This window comes from Schistocerca serialis, chromosome 4 (genome assembly GCF_023864345.2).
Source record: "Schistocerca serialis cubense isolate TAMUIC-IGC-003099 chromosome 4, iqSchSeri2.2, whole genome shotgun sequence".
Taxonomy (NCBI): Eukaryota; Metazoa; Arthropoda; class Insecta; order Orthoptera; family Acrididae; genus Schistocerca; species Schistocerca serialis.
The window spans coordinates 770,654,913-770,674,125 of record NC_064641.1 but is presented as its reverse complement, the minus strand read 5'-3'; the positions used below and the strand labels follow the sequence as shown (position 1 = coordinate 770,674,125).

General features: G+C 44.4%; 1 protein-coding gene across 1 annotated transcript in view; it reads right to left on the bottom strand.

The window, feature by feature from the left end:
- Positions 1-19,213, bottom strand: part of LOC126474756 (fibronectin type 3 and ankyrin repeat domains protein 1-like) — a 165,248-nt gene that overhangs the window by 9,754 nt on the left and 136,281 nt on the right. The window contains exon 7 of the mRNA XM_050102233.1: positions 10,047-10,264. Coding sequence (XP_049958190.1) covers positions 10,047-10,264 — 218 coding nt within the window. The remainder of the gene's footprint in view (positions 1-10,046; positions 10,265-19,213) is intronic.

Below are 19,213 nucleotides of genomic sequence, written 5' to 3'. Positions count from 1 at the left end.
ACGTCATTTGGCCCCGCCCTCTGATCTTCTGTGGGTTAGGACAGCTGAAGTAGCACTCTAAAATGTGTAAAGCTACTGACGCTGCAGTTATCAGGCGCAGGCATCAAGCTTGCTGCCACTAGTAAGATGTGCCATTTCGTGGCCATTTTCTACAGTCACGCCTTAAACAGCGTTTAGTCGGTGGATGGAGTTATCAACTAACTCCCTGAAATGAAGCTTCTCCCCTGGGACACCGCCTGCAATTTGCAAGCCTGTAATGTTAATATTTGTGCAGCGGGCTTGCCGTAGTGGATACACCGGTTCCCGTGAGATCACCGAAGTTAAGCGCTGTCAGGCGTGGCCGGCACTTGGACGGGTGAGCATCGAGGCCGCCATGTGCTGATGTCATTTTTCGGGGTGCACTCAGCCTCGTGATGCCAATTGAGGAGCTACTCGACCGAATAGTAGCGGCTTCGGCCAAGAATACTGTAGTGGCGTGGCAAGACAGCCAAGCCACTCGGAGGTAGCCGAAAGACACGCGTTAAGCTCACGCAGATTGGCGTGAGGTCTGGAACAAGGTAAAGTAATTATCCTATAAAGAAAAGAACGTAGTTCTTGGAATACTTAACTTTAATCCACAATTGGAGAACATCGCTCTTGTTTAGACATTATTACACTGAATATAAACTGGTAATGGCGCCTTGCTAGGTCGTAGCTGAAGGCTATGCTAACTATCGTCTCGGCAAATGAGAGCGTATTTGTCAGTGAACCATTGCTATTAACGTCGGCTGTACAACTGGGGCGAGTGTTAGGAAGTCTCTCTAGACCTGCCGTGTGGTGGCGCTCGGTCTGCAATCACTGACAGTGGCGACACGCGGGTCCGACGTGTACTAACGGACCACGGCCGATTTAAAGGCTACCACCTAGCTACCGGTGACACCACAAATACCATCATAACGACCGGGAGAGCGGTGTGCTGACCCCACGCCCCTACTATCCGCATCCTCCTCTGAGGATGACACGGCGGTCGGATGGTCCCGATGGGCCACTTGTGGCCTGTAGACGGAGTGGTAATGTTACTATTTATCTCCTGTAACCTAAAGGTGACCACTTTTGCCTTCTCTCTGCATTGTGTTCTGTTTTCTACCTTGGAATGCCCTTGATGGCTCTCAACAACGTCAGCATACAGTATGATGCTATATAATTTTCATATTTTTCGTGCGTTCGTAACAGTGGCCCGATTTTTGACTACATGGAAAAGTCAAGGCAAGCATATTGACCACAAATAGCCACCACAGGGGAGGACCGCCATATTGTGCACCAAGCACACTGTAACCCCTTCACATCTGCACTGCCATCCTAGAGCATGAGAACAAGTAATGGATTCCCTTATTGTGGCAGCCTGCGCCATGGTCGGACACTAGCAGTAGCCAGGTTAGTGAATTACCGCTCCACACATAGGCTGCTGTTAACACCACAGTGCGAACGACTGCGTTTGGACTGTTGCCGTGATCAGGAAGCATGAACTGCTGATAAAAGGTTTCACCTTGCTTTCAGCAATGAATCGTGGTTCTTCTATCCCAAATGGCCATCGTCTGTGATTATCAGGGCGACCTGGAAAGAAGTCCCATACTTCCAATGTTTCAGAGAGGCACAGCGGTGCCATAGGGTATGACTTCAGGTCACTGCTGATAGTGAATGAGGGAACTCTTACAGAGCAACAGTACGTCATGGGCATCTTGCGCCCTTAAGTGATTCCAGGCTGGGTCGGAGATTTTCTCCGCTCAGGGACTGGGTGTTGTGTTGTCCTAATCATCTTCATTTCATCCCCATCGACGCGCAAGTCGCCGACATGGCGTCAAATCGAAATACTTGCACCAGGCGAGAGGTCTACCCGACGGGAGGCCCTCCTCACACGACATTATTAGTACCATGGAGCCATTTTTCAACAGGACAATGCTCGTCACATATGGCACGTGTCTCCATGAACTGTCTGTGTAATGCTGAAGTATCCCGGTGACCAACAAGATCCTCAGATCCGTCCCCGATAGAACACGTGTGGAACCAGCTTTGACGTCAACTCCGTTCCAGTGACAGTATCCAGAATATCAAGGACCAGTTACAATGTGTAGACCAGCTTGGTCAGGAGAGGATACAACGACTTCATTACACCCCTCTCAACAGAATCAGTGCATGCATCCAAGCCAGAGGTGCTTCAATATACAGATGTGTGGGATTATGCTTCAAGCTCTTTGTAAATTCGACTCAATTTTGTGTTCACTGCAATACTATCACATGCGCTCACAACCCGTGAAGACTCATCTCGTTCACTCCTCCCCTTCTGGGTGATACGCTTTTGTCACCGGGCAGTATAAATTTGAAGATCAGGACACTTTCAAATTCCTCGATGCAGATGAGAAAATGAACTCTGTCCTGTGTGCTCTAGAGGAGCTGCTCCTGCTGTTTGTTGAACAATGTGTATGTGAGGTTCATACATTCACACACATACTGCACAAACCCAATGGAGCACGACATTCAATGTTCCTACACCTGCAAACGTGCAAGCTTCTCTCAGCCGTTGTTGTAGCCGGATGAAAATGGTGCGGGATGGACTGATTTAATCTGGAAAATGTTCTCGAGACATGCATTGTGCACCTCTACCTTTAAGTACTATACCATGAAGCAGGAGACTTGAAGTTGGATCTTCAAACTTGTTTTATATCCAAACGGTACATTTCTGGGCATTAGTTCTTTATCAAAATTTTACCTACCAGGTCCTCCCTACAAACTTTAGAAGCCTGTAATAGGAATTGTAATACACCCTTTGTACTTCAATATTTGCACGTTAGGCCGGCCGGAGGGCCGAGCGGTTCTAGGCGCTACAGTCTGGAACCGCGCGACCGCTACGGTCGCAGGTTCGAATCCTGCCTCGTGCATAGATGTGTGTGATGTCCTTAGGTTAGTTAGGTTAAGTAGTTCTAAGTTATAGGGGACTGATGACCTCAGATGTTAAGTCCCATAGTCCTCAGAGCCATTTAAACCATTTAAACCATTTGCATGTTACATATTGACTAAAGATGTTCTTTTAATGTATATGATGGCTTGAATGTGAACAAATACTTTCGAAAGTAATCACCATTAACTTAAATGTAAACGCAGCTGAGACCGAAGACTAAAGAAACAATAAGATAAAATAATGTTGCTGGTCCTTACGTCAACGCAATGTTGCAATTCCACACAAATCTAAGGGACTAAGATAATGTGAACGGACAGACTGCATTACTCCATAACATTCTCGAACAGCGTGAGTAATTTGTCATGCAAAAATAGATGATATACATTATCTTATAATTTTCCCGGGAAAGTGTATGGCTATATGAGAGTATCATCCACAATTTCTGCCCAATCATTAATACTAAAAGCCGGCCGCGGTGGCCGTGCGGTTCTGGCACTGCAGTCCGGAACCGCGGGACTGCTACGGTCGCAGGTTCGAATCCTGCCTCGGGCATGGGTGTGTGTGATGTCCTTAGGTTAGTTAGGTTTAAGTAGTTCTAAGTTCTAGGGGACTTCCGACCTAAGATGTTGAGTCCCATAATGCTCAGAGCCATTTGAACCATTAATACTAAAGCGAACCTAATATCTTGCTACCCTTGAAGTTTCCATGACCACGTGTGGTAATTGCCGTAATTTATTATCCTACTCTGTGTGAATACCGGCTCATCCGTAAATAAAACCAAGGCTTTCAAGTACGGATACACAGCATTCCACCTTAGAACCCACTGGCGTAACTGTATTCTGCTATGGCGATGTTAATGAGCAGAACTGACCACATAAAAGCCTGTTGTATGCCTCTAGAAACTCCAGCTCATTGCATATCAGTATGCGCTATAAGCTCATTTATATTCGTCGCAACACTAGCTCGTTCATAGTGGACGTGCTAATTACGTTAGGTCCACCGTGCGTCCTTGTACTGGTTGCGAATGATCCCGCGTGTACAAGTTGCTGGAACATCCTCCTGAACATTTTTCAGATTTAAGTCGTCGTACAAGAAACATGTCTATCGATTAGGCCCTAATGCCGTAATAGCAGAACACCATGTTTGCCATTTCGCACTTGGAATAATACCACTCCACTTCACAGTTTACGTTTTCCACATTTCAGGGAATCACTAATCTTGTTCTGGTGCTGGTACAATCTCGAAACGATATGAACGGATTGGTTGATGGCGACAGTTGCGGGTAGAACACCTGACTACAGCGTCATAGACAAAGAGAAACACAACAGACAACAAAAGAAAATGAACATACCACAATTTTTACCCCTCACACTTCCCACGATACCTCAGTGTGTACTCCGTCAATCTATCCCTTCTTTTTTTAAACTGATGCCATAAAGCTCATTATTACCCACTGTTATTCATTACCTCCCCATTTATTATTCGATCTATCCAAAAAACGTCGATATTATTCTCTAACACCAGGCATCAAATGCTACTCTTCTTGTCTATAATGCCTATCGTCCGTGATTCATTTTCGTATAAAGCTACATTCCAGATAAAAGCTTTCAAAAAGTACTTCCTAACACATGAATGCTAACACATGAATTGGTAAAAGATGTGTTAGGAGGGATGGTCAGTATTCAGGAATATGACAGAAATGCACATTTGAAGCAAAGAACTTCACAAGGACATATCCCCTAGCCCGAACGTTTTCCGAGATATACGGAGGTGGCAGAAGTCATGGGATAGCGATATGCACATGAACAGATGGCGATAATATTGCGTACATAAGGTATAAACGGGTAGTGCACTGACAAAACTGTCATTTTTACTCAGGTTTCCTACGTTATCATGGCCGACGACGGGAATTACACTACTGGCCATTAAAATTGCTACACACCACGAAGATGTCTACAGAAGTGAAATTTAACCGACAGGAAGAAGATGCTGTGATATCCAAATGATTAGCTTTTCAGAGCATTCACACAAGGTTGGCGCCGGTGGTGACATCTACAACGTGCCCACATGAGGAAAGTTTCCAACCGATTTCTCATGCACAAACAGCAGTTGATCGACGTTGCCTGGTGAAACGTTGTTGTGATGCCTCGTGTAAGGAGGAGAAATGCGTACCATCACGTTTCCGACTTTGATAAAGGTCGGATTGTAGCCTATCGCGATTGCGGTTTTATCGTATTGCGACAGAGCTGCTCGCCTTGGTCGAGATCCAGTGACTGTTAGCAGAATATGGAATCGGTGGGTACAGGAGGGTAACATGGAACGCCGTGCTGAATCCCAACGGCGTCTTATCACTACCAGTCGAGATGACAGGCATCTTATCCGCATGGCGGTAACGGATTGTGCAGCCACGTCTCGATCCCTGAGTCAACAGATGGGGACGTTTGCAAGACAACAACCATCTGCACGAACAGTTCGACGACGTTTGCAGCAGCATCGACTATCAGCTCGGAGACCGTGGCTGCGGTTACCCTTGACGCTGCATCACAGACAGGAGCGCCTGCGATGACTCAACGACGAACCTGGGTGCACGAATGGCAAAACGTCATTTTTTTCGGATGAATCCAGGTTGTGTTTACAGCATCATGATGGTCGCATCCGTGTTTGGTGACGTCGCGGTGCACGCACATTGGAAGCGTGTATTCGTCATCGCCATACTGGCGTATCACCCGGTGTAATGGTATGGGGTGCCACTGATTACACGTCTCGGTCACCTCTTGTTCGCTTTGACGGCACTTTGAACAGTGGACGTTACATTTCAGATGTGTTACGAACCGTGGCTCTACCCTTCATTCGATCCCTGCGAAACCCTACATTTCAGCGGGATAATGCACTACCGCATGTTGCAGGTCCTGTACGGGCCTTTCTGGATACAGAAAATGTTCGACAGCTGCCCTGGCCAGCACATTCTCCAGATCTCTCACCAACTGAAAACGTCTGGTCAATGGTGGCGAAGCAACTGGCTCGTCACAATACGCTAGTCACTACTCTTGATGAACTGTGGTATCGTGTTGAAGCTGCATGGGCAGCTGTACCTGTACACTCCATCCAAGCTCGCTCTGACTCAATACCCAGGCGTATCAAGGCCGTTACTACGGCCAGAGGTGGTTGTTCTGGGTAATGATTTCTCAGGATCTATGCACCCAAATTGCGTGAAAATGTAATCACATGTCAGTTCTAGTATAATATATTTGTCCAATGAATACCCATCTATCATCTGCGTTTCTTCTTGGTGTAGCAATTTTAATGGCCAGTAGTGTAACAGTCTTTGAACGCGGAATGGTAGTTGGAGCTAGGTACGTGGGACACTCCATTCTGTAAATCGTCAAGGAATTCAATATTGCGCAGAGAATACCAAATTTCAAGCTAGATACTATCTCTCACCATGGACAACGCTGTAGCCGACGGCCTTCACTGAACGACCAAGAGCAACGGCTTCAGCTCAGCGTTATCGGTGCTAACAGACAAGCAGCATTGCGTGAAATAACCGCATAAATCACTATGTGACGTACGAAAAACGTACCCATTATGACTGTGCGGCCAAATTTGGCGTTAATATGCTATGGCAGCAGACGACCGACGTGAGTGCCTTTGATAACAGCACTACATCGCCTACAGCGCCTCTCCTGGGCTCGTGATCAAAGCGGTTGGACCATAGATTGGAAAAGAGCGGCCTAGTCACATCAGTCCCGATGTCAGTTGGTAAGATCTGATGGTAGGGTTCGAGTGTGGCGCAGAACCAAGAAGCCATCAACCAAAGTTGTTAACAAGGCACTGTGCAAGCTGGTGGTGGCTCCATAATGGCGTGGGCTGTGCTTACATGGAATGCACTGTGTCGTCTGGTCCAAATGAACCGACTTGGAGATCATTTGCACCCATTCATGATGTTCCCAAATAACTATGTAATTCTTATGGATGACAGTGGGCCGTGTCACCAGGTCACAATTATTTGCGATTGGTTGAAGAACATTCTGGACACTTGGAGTGAACGATTTGGCCACTAAGATCGCCTGACATGAATTCCATAGAACGTTTATGGGCCATAATCAAGAGCTCAGTTCGAGAACAAAATCCTGCACCAGCAACACTTTCACAGTTATGAACGGCTATAGAGGCAGAATGGCTCAATATTTCTGCAGGGGACTTTCAGCGACGTATTGAGTCCATGCCACATTGAGTTGCTGCGCTACGGCAAGCAAAAGGAGGTCAGACACGATATTAGGAGGTGTCAAAAAATGGTTCAAATGGCTCTGAGCACTATGGGACTTAACTGCTGAGGTCATTAGTCCCCTAGAACTTAGAACTACTTAAACCTAACTAACCTAAGGACATCACACACATCCATGCCCGAGGCAGGATTCGAACGTGCGACCGTAGCGATCTTGCGGTTCCAGACTGCAGCGCCTTTAACCGCACGGCCACTTCGGCCGGCTTAGGAGGTGTCCCCTGACTTTTGTCGCATCAGTGTTTTATACATTTAATGTACATTTGTTTTTGCACTGGTGGCACGCAGGTATATCCCTTACCCACCCATCACTTTGACGTGTTACTCTAACCCAATGTACCTCGTAGCTTTCAGCCCCTTTGTTTGGGATGTCCTTCTGCCATAGGAATAAGAGTGGAACCAAAACTGAACCCAGTGGCACTCCCTTTGTGATTTTTTTCCCCCCTCAGTCACTAAAATTTTCTACCTTTACAACTTGTTTGCATTATTCAGTGATTTTTTTCATTTTTGATTGTTAAATATGATAGTTGTGTGTCAAGTCATCAGTTCCATAAATAACAATGTACATTTCATGTGTTCTTTTGTGGAAACCATTTTGTATATGGACTATGTGCATATGAAATTTTTTGCTTCAAAAGAGCATTACTGTCACATCCCTGAGTATTTATTATTCCTCCTGGGACACACCATATTCAGTGTTAACATATCTCATTTTCTGCAAAGTTTTCTTGTTATTGCTGGTCTGCATTTTACATCCATTTTACATCTTTCATCGTTACTTACTTTGCTACCAAAAAACCAAAACTTGGCTACTATTTTCTGCAACTCATTTCCTAATCCCCAGTACCGCCTGAATTAATCAACTACAGGCCATTACTCTTCTTTTACCTAATTATGTTGATGTTCATTTTGTAACTTCTTTTCAAGAGCCTAACCCTTTCATTGTATTGCTGTCTGAAGTCACTTTCAATCTATGAAATAATTACAATGCCATTAACAGAAATTTTAATTTTTATACTTCTTCTTCCTCAATTTTTAAGCCCTTTCCAAATTTCTCCTTAGTTACCTTTACTACTTGCACAATGTACCGCTATCCCCTTGCAAGTTCTTCAGCTCTTACAAGTGCAGTCTGGTTTGTGTTCAAGTTGTAGATAAATTTTCGCCACTTTTTCTTAATATCCCTGACAAACGTCAGAATTCCAGACAATGTGTGTTTACCGTAGAAACGATTAATTCACAATAACTCTGAATTTGCGGTACTGTAGCTGGAATAAAATAAAATTTTTGTTCGATTGATTGTAGTCCTAGCAGGCAATGATTCTCGCCAGCATTCAACTTTAACAAGGCTCTCTGCACGTACACTATCTGTCAAAGGCATCTAGACGCCCGAGGCAGAGGCGCCGCAAGGAAAGAAGGTGGGGAGCACTGTGTTGCCAGTAGAGGGGCAGTAACAGCAGAATGGATCAATCAGGAAAGCTCAATGTCTTCGAACGTAGATTAGTCACTGGATCTCACTTGAGTTACAAAACAGTCAGGGACATTTCAACCCTTATAGAGCTGCCCAAGCCGGCCGGGGTGGCCGAGCGGTTCTAGGCGCTTCAGTCTGCAACCGCGCGACCGCTACGGTCGCAGGTTAGAATCCCACCTCGGGCATGGATGTGTGTGATGTCCGTAGGTTACTTAGGTTTAAGTAGTTCTAAGATCTAGGGGACTGATGACCTCAGATGTTAAATCCCATTGTGCTCAGAGCCATTTGAACCATTTTGAGCTACCCAAGTCTACTGTTGTTGATGTGACTGCGAAGTGGAAACTCTAGGGAACCACCACAGCTACAGCAAGACCAGACAGACCACATGCATTAGCGGAAAGGGACCGTCGAGCATTAGGCAGGATGGTTGTAAAAAATCGCATGAAACAAGCAGAAGGAACCAGTTGTGTGTTCCAAATTGCCACCAGCAGTCCAGCTAGCACAATGAATGTGCTTGGGGTTTAAGAAGAATTCGGGTGGCATGGTCAAGCAGCTTCTCATAAGCCACACTTTTGTGTAGTTAATGCTGAGCGAAGCTTGACATGGTGTAAACAGCGATGCCAAAGGACAATGTATGACTATTCCCTGTAACAGCCCGATGGGAGGGTTTGGGTTTGGCGAATGCCTCGAAAATGTCACCTGCCGTCATATTTAGCGCCAACAGTGAAGTACAGAGGAGGCTGTGTTACGGTAGGGGGGTGTTCTTCGTGATTAGGGCGTGGAACCTTATTGCATTTAAGAAAACGGTAGTTGAGGAAGGGCATGAACAGCAGTGTGTACTGCATGGAAAAGAGGAACAGTTCGGAGACGGTGATTGTTTGTATCAGCGTGATAGTGCACCCTGTCGTAAAGCACCAGCTGTGAGACAGTGGTTTGTGGGCGGTAACATTCCTGAAATGGACTGGCCTCCCGATCTGATTCTAATGGAGCACCTCTAGGATGACTTAGATAGACTTCACCCACACCCCAGCGTCCAGCGTAACCACCTCCTCTGGTTTCGCCTCTTGAGGAAGATTGGGCTGCTATTCCTCCACAGACATTCAGACACCTCATTGAAAGTGTCCCCACCAGAATTCAAGCCGTCATAAGAGCGAAGGGTGGGCGCATCCCACATTAAAGTCCACGATTACGTGTTCGGGTACTACTGGTCACATATTCTACCTTCAAAACAGGCAACAAAGCGTTCGAGGAAGAACTACGTTTGGCTGGTAGTGGTCCCTATCACTCGAATCGCTATACCGTTAATCACAAAGTTATCTTAATAGTATGGTGAAGACGTGTAGACTGAACTGCGTGCCCACCTTGAGGTTCCTGGCGCGCGCCATGTCCAGTGCGGTGTTGCCGTAGAGGTTCCTGCGCTTGCGGCCGGCCCCGGCGGCCAGCAGTATGGAGACGGCGTCGCGACGCGTCGCCAGCACGGCCTGCATCAGCGCCGTCTGCCCGCGCCGGTCCTCGGCGTCCAGGGATGCCCCGCGGCCCACCAGCTCCCGCAGGACCTCTTCGCTGCTCTCCATAGACACTGCACATCCAACTAGCTGTCAGCCAGAGCTGCCAACCCATAAACAGCTCAAAAACAAGTTCTGCAGCAGGCTCACGATTTGTATAGTTAGAGCATTTGATCGGGAACCGCTTTCTCAAATGGTTCAAATGGTTCTGAGCACTATGGGACTTAACATCTGTGGTCAACAGTCCCCTAGAACTTAGAACTACTTAAACCTAACTAACCTAAGGACATCACACACATCCATTCCCGAGGCAGGATTCGAACCTGCGACCGTAGCAGTCGCGCGGTTCCGGACTGCGCGCCTAGAACCGCAAGACCACCACGGCCAGCCCGTTTTCTCAGTACTACACTACTGGCCATTGAAATTGCTACACCACCGAGATGACGTGCTACAGACGCGAAATTTAACAGACAGGAAGATGCTGCGATATGCAGATGATTAGCTTTTCAGAGCATTCACACAAGGTTGGCGCCGGTGGCGACACCTACAACGTGCTGACATGATGAAAGTTTCCAACCGATTTCTCATACACAAACAGCAGTTGACCGGCGTTGCCTGGTGAAACGTTGTTGTGATGCCTTGTGTAAGGAGGAGAAATGCGTACCATCACGTTTCCGACTTTGATAAAGTTCGGATTGTAACCTATCGCGATTGCGGTTTATCGTATCACGACATTGCTGCTCGCGTTGGTCGAGATCCAATGACTGTCAGCACAATATGGAATCGGTGGGTTCAGGAGGGTAATACGGAACACCGTGCTGGATCCCAACGGCCTCGTATCACTAGCAGTCGAGATGACAGGCATTTTATCCGCATGGCTGTGACGGATCATGGAGCCACGTCTCGATCCCTGAGTCAACAGATGGGGATGTTTGCAAGACAACAACCATCTGCACGAACAGTTCGACGACGTTTGCAGCAGCAGGGACTATCAGCTCGGAGACCACGGCTGCGGTTACCCTTGACGCTGCATCACAGACAGGAGTGCCTACGATGGTGTACTCAACGACGAACCTGGGTGCACGAATGGCAAAACGTCATTTTTTCGGATGAATCCAGGTTCTGTTTACAGCATCATGACGGTCGCAACCGTGTTTGGTGACATCGCAGTGAACGCACGTTGGAAGCGTGTATTCGTCATCGCCATACTGGTGTATCACCCGGCGTGATGGTATGGGGTGTCATTGGTTACACGTCTCGGTCACCTCTCATTCGCACTGACGGCACTTTGAACAGTGGGCGTTACATTTCAGATGTGTTACGACCCGTGGCTGTACCCTTTATTCGATCCCTGCGACACCCTACATTTCAGCAGGATAGTGCATGACCGCATGTTGCAGGTCCTGTACGGGCGATTCTGGATACAGCAAATGTTCGACAGCTGCCCTGGTCTGCACATTCTCCAGATCTCTCACCAACTGAAAACGTCTGTTGAATGGTGGCCGAGCAACTGGCTCGTCACAATACGCCAGTCACTACTCTTGATGAACTGTGGTATCGCGTTGAAGCTGCATGGGCAGTTGTACCTGTACACACCATCCAAGCTCTGTTTGACTCAATGCCCAGGCGTATCAAGGCCGTTATTACGGCCAGAGGTTGTTGTTCTGGGTACTGATTTCTCAGGATCTATGCACCCAAATTACGTGAAAATGTAAACACATGTCTGTTCTAGTATAATATATTTGTCCATTCAATACCCGTTTATCATCTGCATCGCCGGCCGCGGTGGCCGAGCGGTTCTAGGCGCTCAGTCCGGAACTGCGCGACTGCTACGGTCGCAGGTTCGAATCCTGCCTCGGGCATGGATGTGTGTGATGTCCTTAGGTTAGTTAGGTTTAAGTAGTTCTAAGTTCTAGGGGACTGATGACCACAGATGTTAAGTGCCATAGTGCTCAGAGCCATTTGAACCATTTTTCATCTGCATCTGTTCTTGGTGTAGCAATTTTACTGGCCAGTAGTGTATTTTTGCAACGGAAAATCCCTGTTATTGCTATTTATTATTACTGTCTATTTATTTTTTTTTCTCCCTTTAAACTTACTCTCTCTATTTATACCCTGAGGACAAAAGACCGACGTACCACGCAGGAATTATTCGAGTGGGACAGAAATCGATAGATGTGATGTACATGTACAGACAAATAAATGAGTACAGTTTCAGACAAACTGGATGATTTATTCAAGAGAAAGAGCTTTACAAATTGAGCAGGGCAGTAACGCTTTGGTCCACCTCTGGCCCTTATCCAAGCAGTTGTTCGGGTTGGACTGATAGAGTTTTGGGTGTCGTTCTGAACGATATTGTGCCGAATTCTGTCCGACTTGCGCTTTAGATAGTCAAAATTCCAACCTGGTTGGAGGATCCTGGCAATAATATTCCAAACTTCTCAATTGAGGAGAGATCCGACGACCTTTCTGGCCAAGGACAAGCAGTAGAAACTCTCGCCATGGGCGGAAGGGCATTATCTTGCTGAAATGTAAGGCCAGGATGGCTTGCCATGAAGAGCATCAAAACGGGGCATAGATTATCAACGCTTTGCCCTAAGGGTGTCGCGGATGATAACCGAAGGGTTCCTGCTATGGAAAGAAATGGCGCCCTAGACCATCACTCCTGTTTGTCGGGTCTTACGGCTAGCGACAGGCAGGATGGTACCCTATCGGTGTCTGGGGCGCGTCCAGACTCGCCTTCGCTGGTCTTTGAGGCTCAGTTCGAGGTGGGACTCATCACTGAAGACAATTGTACTCCAGTCAATGAGATTTCTGACCGAAGACGTGTTTATCAGCCAAACCCCTTGATTTTCACTTTTGTATAAGGTAAACACTGTTAAACTATTTAAAGATTAAGTTTCACGTATGGTATTTATAGTTTAGTTTTGATGCGACGATAAAAACTTGCGAACGTTAGAAAGAATTGCACGTCATTAAGCTTGTAAGTAGGCTGTTTATGTTTTCTCTATGTAAGTAGGCTGTTTATGTTTTCTTATTGGCAACGTTAGGTAGCGCTCAATATGAAAATGAAATCACTGGCTGTGCTGTGTGCAGTCTGTGGCTAGTTTGCATTGTTGTCTGCCATTGTAGAGGGGCAGCTGGATGTTAACAGCGCGTAGCATTGCGCAGTTGGAGGTGAGCCGCCAGCAGTGGTGGATGTGGGGAGAGAGATGGCGGAGTTTTGCAATTTGTCATGAACTGATATATATATTATGACTTGTGATGATATTAAGGTAAATACATTGTTTGTTCTCTATTAATATCTTTCATTTGCTAACTATCCCTATCAGTAGTTAGTGCCTTCAGTAGTTTGAATCTTTTATTTAGCTGGCAGTAGTGGCGCTCGCTGTATTGCAGTAGCTTGAGCAGCGAAGATTTTTGTGAGGTAAGTGATTTGTGAAAGGTATAGTTTAATGTTAGTCAGGGCCATTCTTTTGTAGAGAATTCTGAAAGTCAGATTGCGTTGCGCTAAAAATATTGTATGTCAGTTTAAGGACAGTCATATGTAGAAATGTTCAAAGGGGACGTTTCATATGCCTTTCAGAGCACAGGAAAACACCTGGAGAACAAGCCATTAGGGTGTGCCTTTCATCGCTAATGCGACACCCTCGTTACTTGAAAACATATGATTACTCGCACTTTGTGCTAATTGCTGAAATGCTTATGAATTGATGGGAAATATTCGTACATCTGCAAACCTGATAATGACAAGTGTCTTTCTATGAGAGTTGAGAGCTACTGAGTTACGAAATGCCACATGACTATTGAATGATGTTTTTATGCTTTGGTTTGCGTAATTGCTTATTTCACTTGATATCTGGTTTCCAGCTGTGTTGCAGCATTGCTTTTATAAAATGAAATGCATTTGCTAATGTGAACACTTTCTGTCAACAGATCTATTAAATAATTATTTTATGATCCACATTCTTTAAAAAAAGGAGCACTTGGAAAGGAAAGAACAATAAGAAGGAACTAGTAACAGTAACACATAATTTTCTTTTCAAGTACTTGGTAATTTCTTTTGTAGAATAAATTGTGATGCATCACTCTAATGTTAAGATGTGACATAGGTATTAGACATGGCCATTTTAGTGTAATATTTTTTCTGCTTGTGCTATGTCATGTTTAGGTATAAGTTGCTGCTGTTTGCCAGGCATAGTGTTATTGAATTTGACTTTTGCTCATTTATGCTGCTAGCTTTGCCAATTTGCATTTTTTGCATTGCTATTTGTGTTGATTTGTTTTGTGCTGCTGCATTGCCTCGTCCCTTAGTTTAGCATCTGAGCTCAGTAGATTTAAGTTAGCTTAAGAGGGGGTAGACTATATAAGAAACTGACTATGGAGAATAGGTAAAGAATGCATTGCGAAGTTATATAAAAAGGATTTGGGCCCAAATGAGTATTGTACAATCAGAAATAATTATTTTGAAAGAAATATGAACAGAATACAGAAAGCATGCTTGGATAAGATTTTTTTGGTGGAAGCAAAGGTTGAAATAAGACGAATGATCTATAGAATGAAGTTTTGGGATGGACTGCAGTACCAAATGTTACACTGAAAACGAACCCTGTCCTTTCCTATTGGTGTTATCCCACTATGTGTTTGTGTACCCTTGTGTATTTGTTTTCTTCCTGTCTCTGTGTAGTTTCATAGAATTTTTTCTTCTTTTAATATTAAGCTACATTCACTATGATGAGGAATACTGTTATCCTCGAATATAATTGGCATTAATAATATGTTATTTACTTTGTAAAGATGTTAGACATTATTCATTCTGTTTAAATGCTCATGTGTGAAGTTGATGTTTCGAAAGTTATTCTGATCTTTTATGTATGTACTCATGTCATAATTCCTGTAACACTGACGTATATGTCTATTTCTATTCTTTTGTAAAGCCTGTACTACAAATGTTATCTATATTGTTATGTTTTTAATGATGTATTGTGTACCTTTGTAATTGTATTCTTATGTTATAAAATTGTAATTGTCACCAGTTCATGATATTATTAACTTGTTAGTTACATTTCACTGCACACGTTTCTGTTGGTCATAGTACATGGACAATATGTGAGAAGTAGGGACTGATAGTGTTTGCACGTGTGTTAATAATTCAGCAAGGGACTGGATAACGGCATTGCTGGTTCTAAGGACAATTCCCAACACTTTGTGAGTGCACAAGTGGTGGTTTATGGATTTTCTATATTCTCCGCAAGACTCTTCGATGGTGAATGTGCACCTGCACAATCGCAACAGATGGCTGCTGGCCATCTCTACAAGGACTACAGTGGGTCTGCATCTTTGATGGCCCACCATTACCATTATCTCTACAAGGACTACAGTGGGTCTGTACCTCTGGTGGCCCACCAATACCGTAATCTCTACCAGGACTACAGTGGGTCTGCTCTGTGATGACCTACCTACCAATATTCTTCAAAACATCGAATGACTCTGCTGTGGGTTTGCTATGTTGTGGCCCATTACCTGTCTGCATGTCAAGAGTCAGCACTGTCTTTCCGTTGGAAGGACAACACTACTTCTTCAAGACTGCATGGAAATCCACTACTTCTATGTGCATTTTCTTTTACTGCTCAGACTTTGAGAAAAACACTGCTATTCTCCTGTTATGTACGATTAGGACTGTCTTTATGGACTGTGAGAAAATTTGAGCTTTTGACCAACATAATATCAATAAGTGTGTGCATTTGATTTCTTTGTTATTGTAATTATGAAAAATTTTATCAAATCATTATTGGCCACTGCCCAAAAAAAAAATTTGTAAAATTTTTTGTGGGGAGCATGGGGGCTATGTAAGTAGGCTGTTTATGTTTTCTCTATGTAAGTAGGCTGTTTATGTTTTCTTATTGGCAACGTTAGGTAGCGCTCAATATGAAAATGAAATCACTGGCTGTGCTGTGTGCAGTCTGTGGCTAGTTTGCATTGTTGTCTGCCATTGTAGAGGGGCAGCTGGATGTTAACAGCGCGTAGCATTGCGCAGTTGGAGGTGAGCCGCCAGCAGTGGTGGATGTGGGGAGAGAGATGGCGGAGTTTTGCAATTTGTCATGAACTGATATATATATTATGACTTGTGATGATATTAAGGTAAATACATTGTTTGTTCTCTATTAATATCTTTCATTTGCTAACTATCCCTATCAGTAGTTAGTGCCTTCAGTAGTTTGAATCTTTTATTTAGCTGGCAGTAGTGGCGCTCGCTGTATTGCAGTAGCTTGAGCAGCGAAGATTTTTGTGAGGTAAGTGATTTGTGAAAGGTATAGTGTAATGTTTGTCAGGGCCATTCTTTAGTAGGGAATTTTGAAAGTCAGATTGCGTTGCGCTAAAAATATTGTGTGTCAGGTTAAGGACAGTCGTGTATAATTGTTCAAAGGGGACGTTTCAAGCTCTGCCTATTGCTCAAGAGTCCCGACTTTTGACTAGCCAAAGATAGCAAATCCTATAATGGAAGCAGGCAAACTACGAACGCTGAAATGTAGTAACATGATACACGACACATCGTATTCACCACGAGTTCTACCACAACAAGATTCCACCAGCCAGATGCAGACTGCGTATGTGAACTGTGCTGTGAAAGATGCGGAGAACTGCAGAAAAAACTAAGACGAGAGTAATGTATCTCAGACATGTATCTGCACGTTGCACGCATTTTCATTAATAATATGATACCAATTACTGGAGGAAGTATGCCAGTTGGTGCCGGCCGCTGTGGTCGAGCGGTTCTAGGCGCTTGAGTCCGGAACCACGCGGCTGCTACGGTCGCAGGTTCGAATCCTGCCTCGGGCACTGATGTGTGTGATGTCCTTAGGTTAGTTAGATTTAAGTAGTTCTAAGTCCAAGGGACTGATGAACTCAGATGTTAAGTCCCATAGTGCTTTGAGCCATTTGAACAATTTGAGTATGTCAGTTTTCCCCGTATCTCTGCTACATTGACACAGGTGTTATGTTTTTGTACACAATTTCTTATGATTTCAGCATACACTTTAAATTAATATATCTATCATCAATTACTAGCGGAAGAATAGCCTAACACTATTCGCAGCATTGGTCACATGAGCAGTAGGTACTATAGAATAAAATGCAGTAGTAAACTGAAAACTGCGTCAACTAGCATCAATCACTCTAAATCAGATTTTTCGTGAAAAGATTTGTTCTCGATGCATTGTACATAATTTGACAGTGCTGTTGCTTCTAAGCTCGAACACAAGCTCCTGTCAGATGGTGTAATGGAACGCTCCAAAAACTCGACCGAGAAAATGTACTCTCTCTTTCCTTGTGCCGTTGTCCCGAACTTCCGCAGGGTCGACATGGTGATGTTTGATTTGGTAAGGTTAATTGAAGGGGTGACCGGTTGGTTCAAATGGTTCAAATGGCTCTGCGCACTATGGGACTAAACATCTATGGTCATCAGTCCCCTAGAACTTAGAACTACTTAAACCTAGCTAACCTAAGGACACCACACAACACCCAGTCATCACGAGGCAGAGAAAATCCCTGACCCCGCCGGGAATCGAACCCGGGAACCCGGGCGAGGGAAGCGAGAACGCTGCCGCACGACCACGAGCTGCGGACAGGGGTGACCGGATGCCCTTCTTGTCGCTACCCCGGTGGATGACATAATGAGGCAGACAACACAACATGATGACGAGGACAACACAACACCCAGTCCCAGAGAGGAGAAAAGTCCCCGACCCAGCAGGGAATCGAACCCGGGCCCCTTTGCGCGGCATTCCGACGCGCTGGCCACTCAGCTATAGGGGCGGACGACCGAGAAAAATGCACTATCTGTATAAAATGTGGTAACAGGAGACGTCCTTTTCGATACCAGTGAAACTGTAAGCCCTAGCTATTTCTGCTGTAATTCATTCTATTGTTTGCAGTTCCACATTATGTTTTCGATACTTTATAATCAGATGAACTAGAAGCATTGTCGAGTCTTCTATTTTCTCAGAGTACAGCTGTTAAGTTTGGGTGATTCCCCTTCCTAGGACACCGTAAGTACTTCTGTTTTCTATATGGTCAAAATTGGCTTATCAACTAAATATCATTCAATTTTTAGACGTAACTAGTATATTCATTCATTTTCAGTGTTATGACTTCGATCTCTTATTCATGTACGAGTACGTCACTGTTTGTTTCAAATTTTGTGCACTTTTTGAGGAAACGTTAGAGGAAGACGAAGGTAGCGGTATAAACGATCTCTAAGATAAAAATGACTCTTCTTACAATAGTGATCATCAAATTGCTTCAGAACGAAACTGTGATTCTAGAGAACTAGACAATGAGAAAAGAAATGAATAGAGGGAGGAGGCATCTAATTTCTATGGCACAAGTAGCTATAAGTGACCCTCTACTGAACCTCAAAGGAGTGTGAGAAACGACCCACTTCATCAGGACATTTCGTACACTGTAAGGCCTGCAAACAGATGGGAAACTCGTACGGCGCATAGGAAGCGTGGTAGTATTTGCTTACCCGTGATATGTTACAAGAAATTTGCCAAGCCTGTCTTCCAGAGTTTGGAAAGAAAAACTTGGGTGAATATTGAATATTTGTGAAAAATTGCGTATCACTTCATTAGCTGCAAATATTATACACCATATATGTTCATCTTACATCAATCTATTACTGTTTCATGTTACATTTAATACAATAAACTGGTTTAAATTTTTATGTTTTATTTCACTTCGCTGTCTGTAAACTTGTTTTCCTTTTGTGATTTATTTTGAGTTTTTTGTGTTAAACTGGTTTTTCGTATTCTAATCTAAGCAGATATGAAATCTGTGAATAAATATTTGTTATGAAAGTAAAATAAATTACTTTTCATGGCTAAAAGAAAGCGGTATCTTCTTGGACCCCACAACAGCATTTCTGGTACAAAAAAATTCTCGACTCCGTTTGAGTGTCAAACAGTGATGTGAAGTGATACTCAAAAAATGCAATCTAGGAAATGCAAAGTCTGCGTATAGCG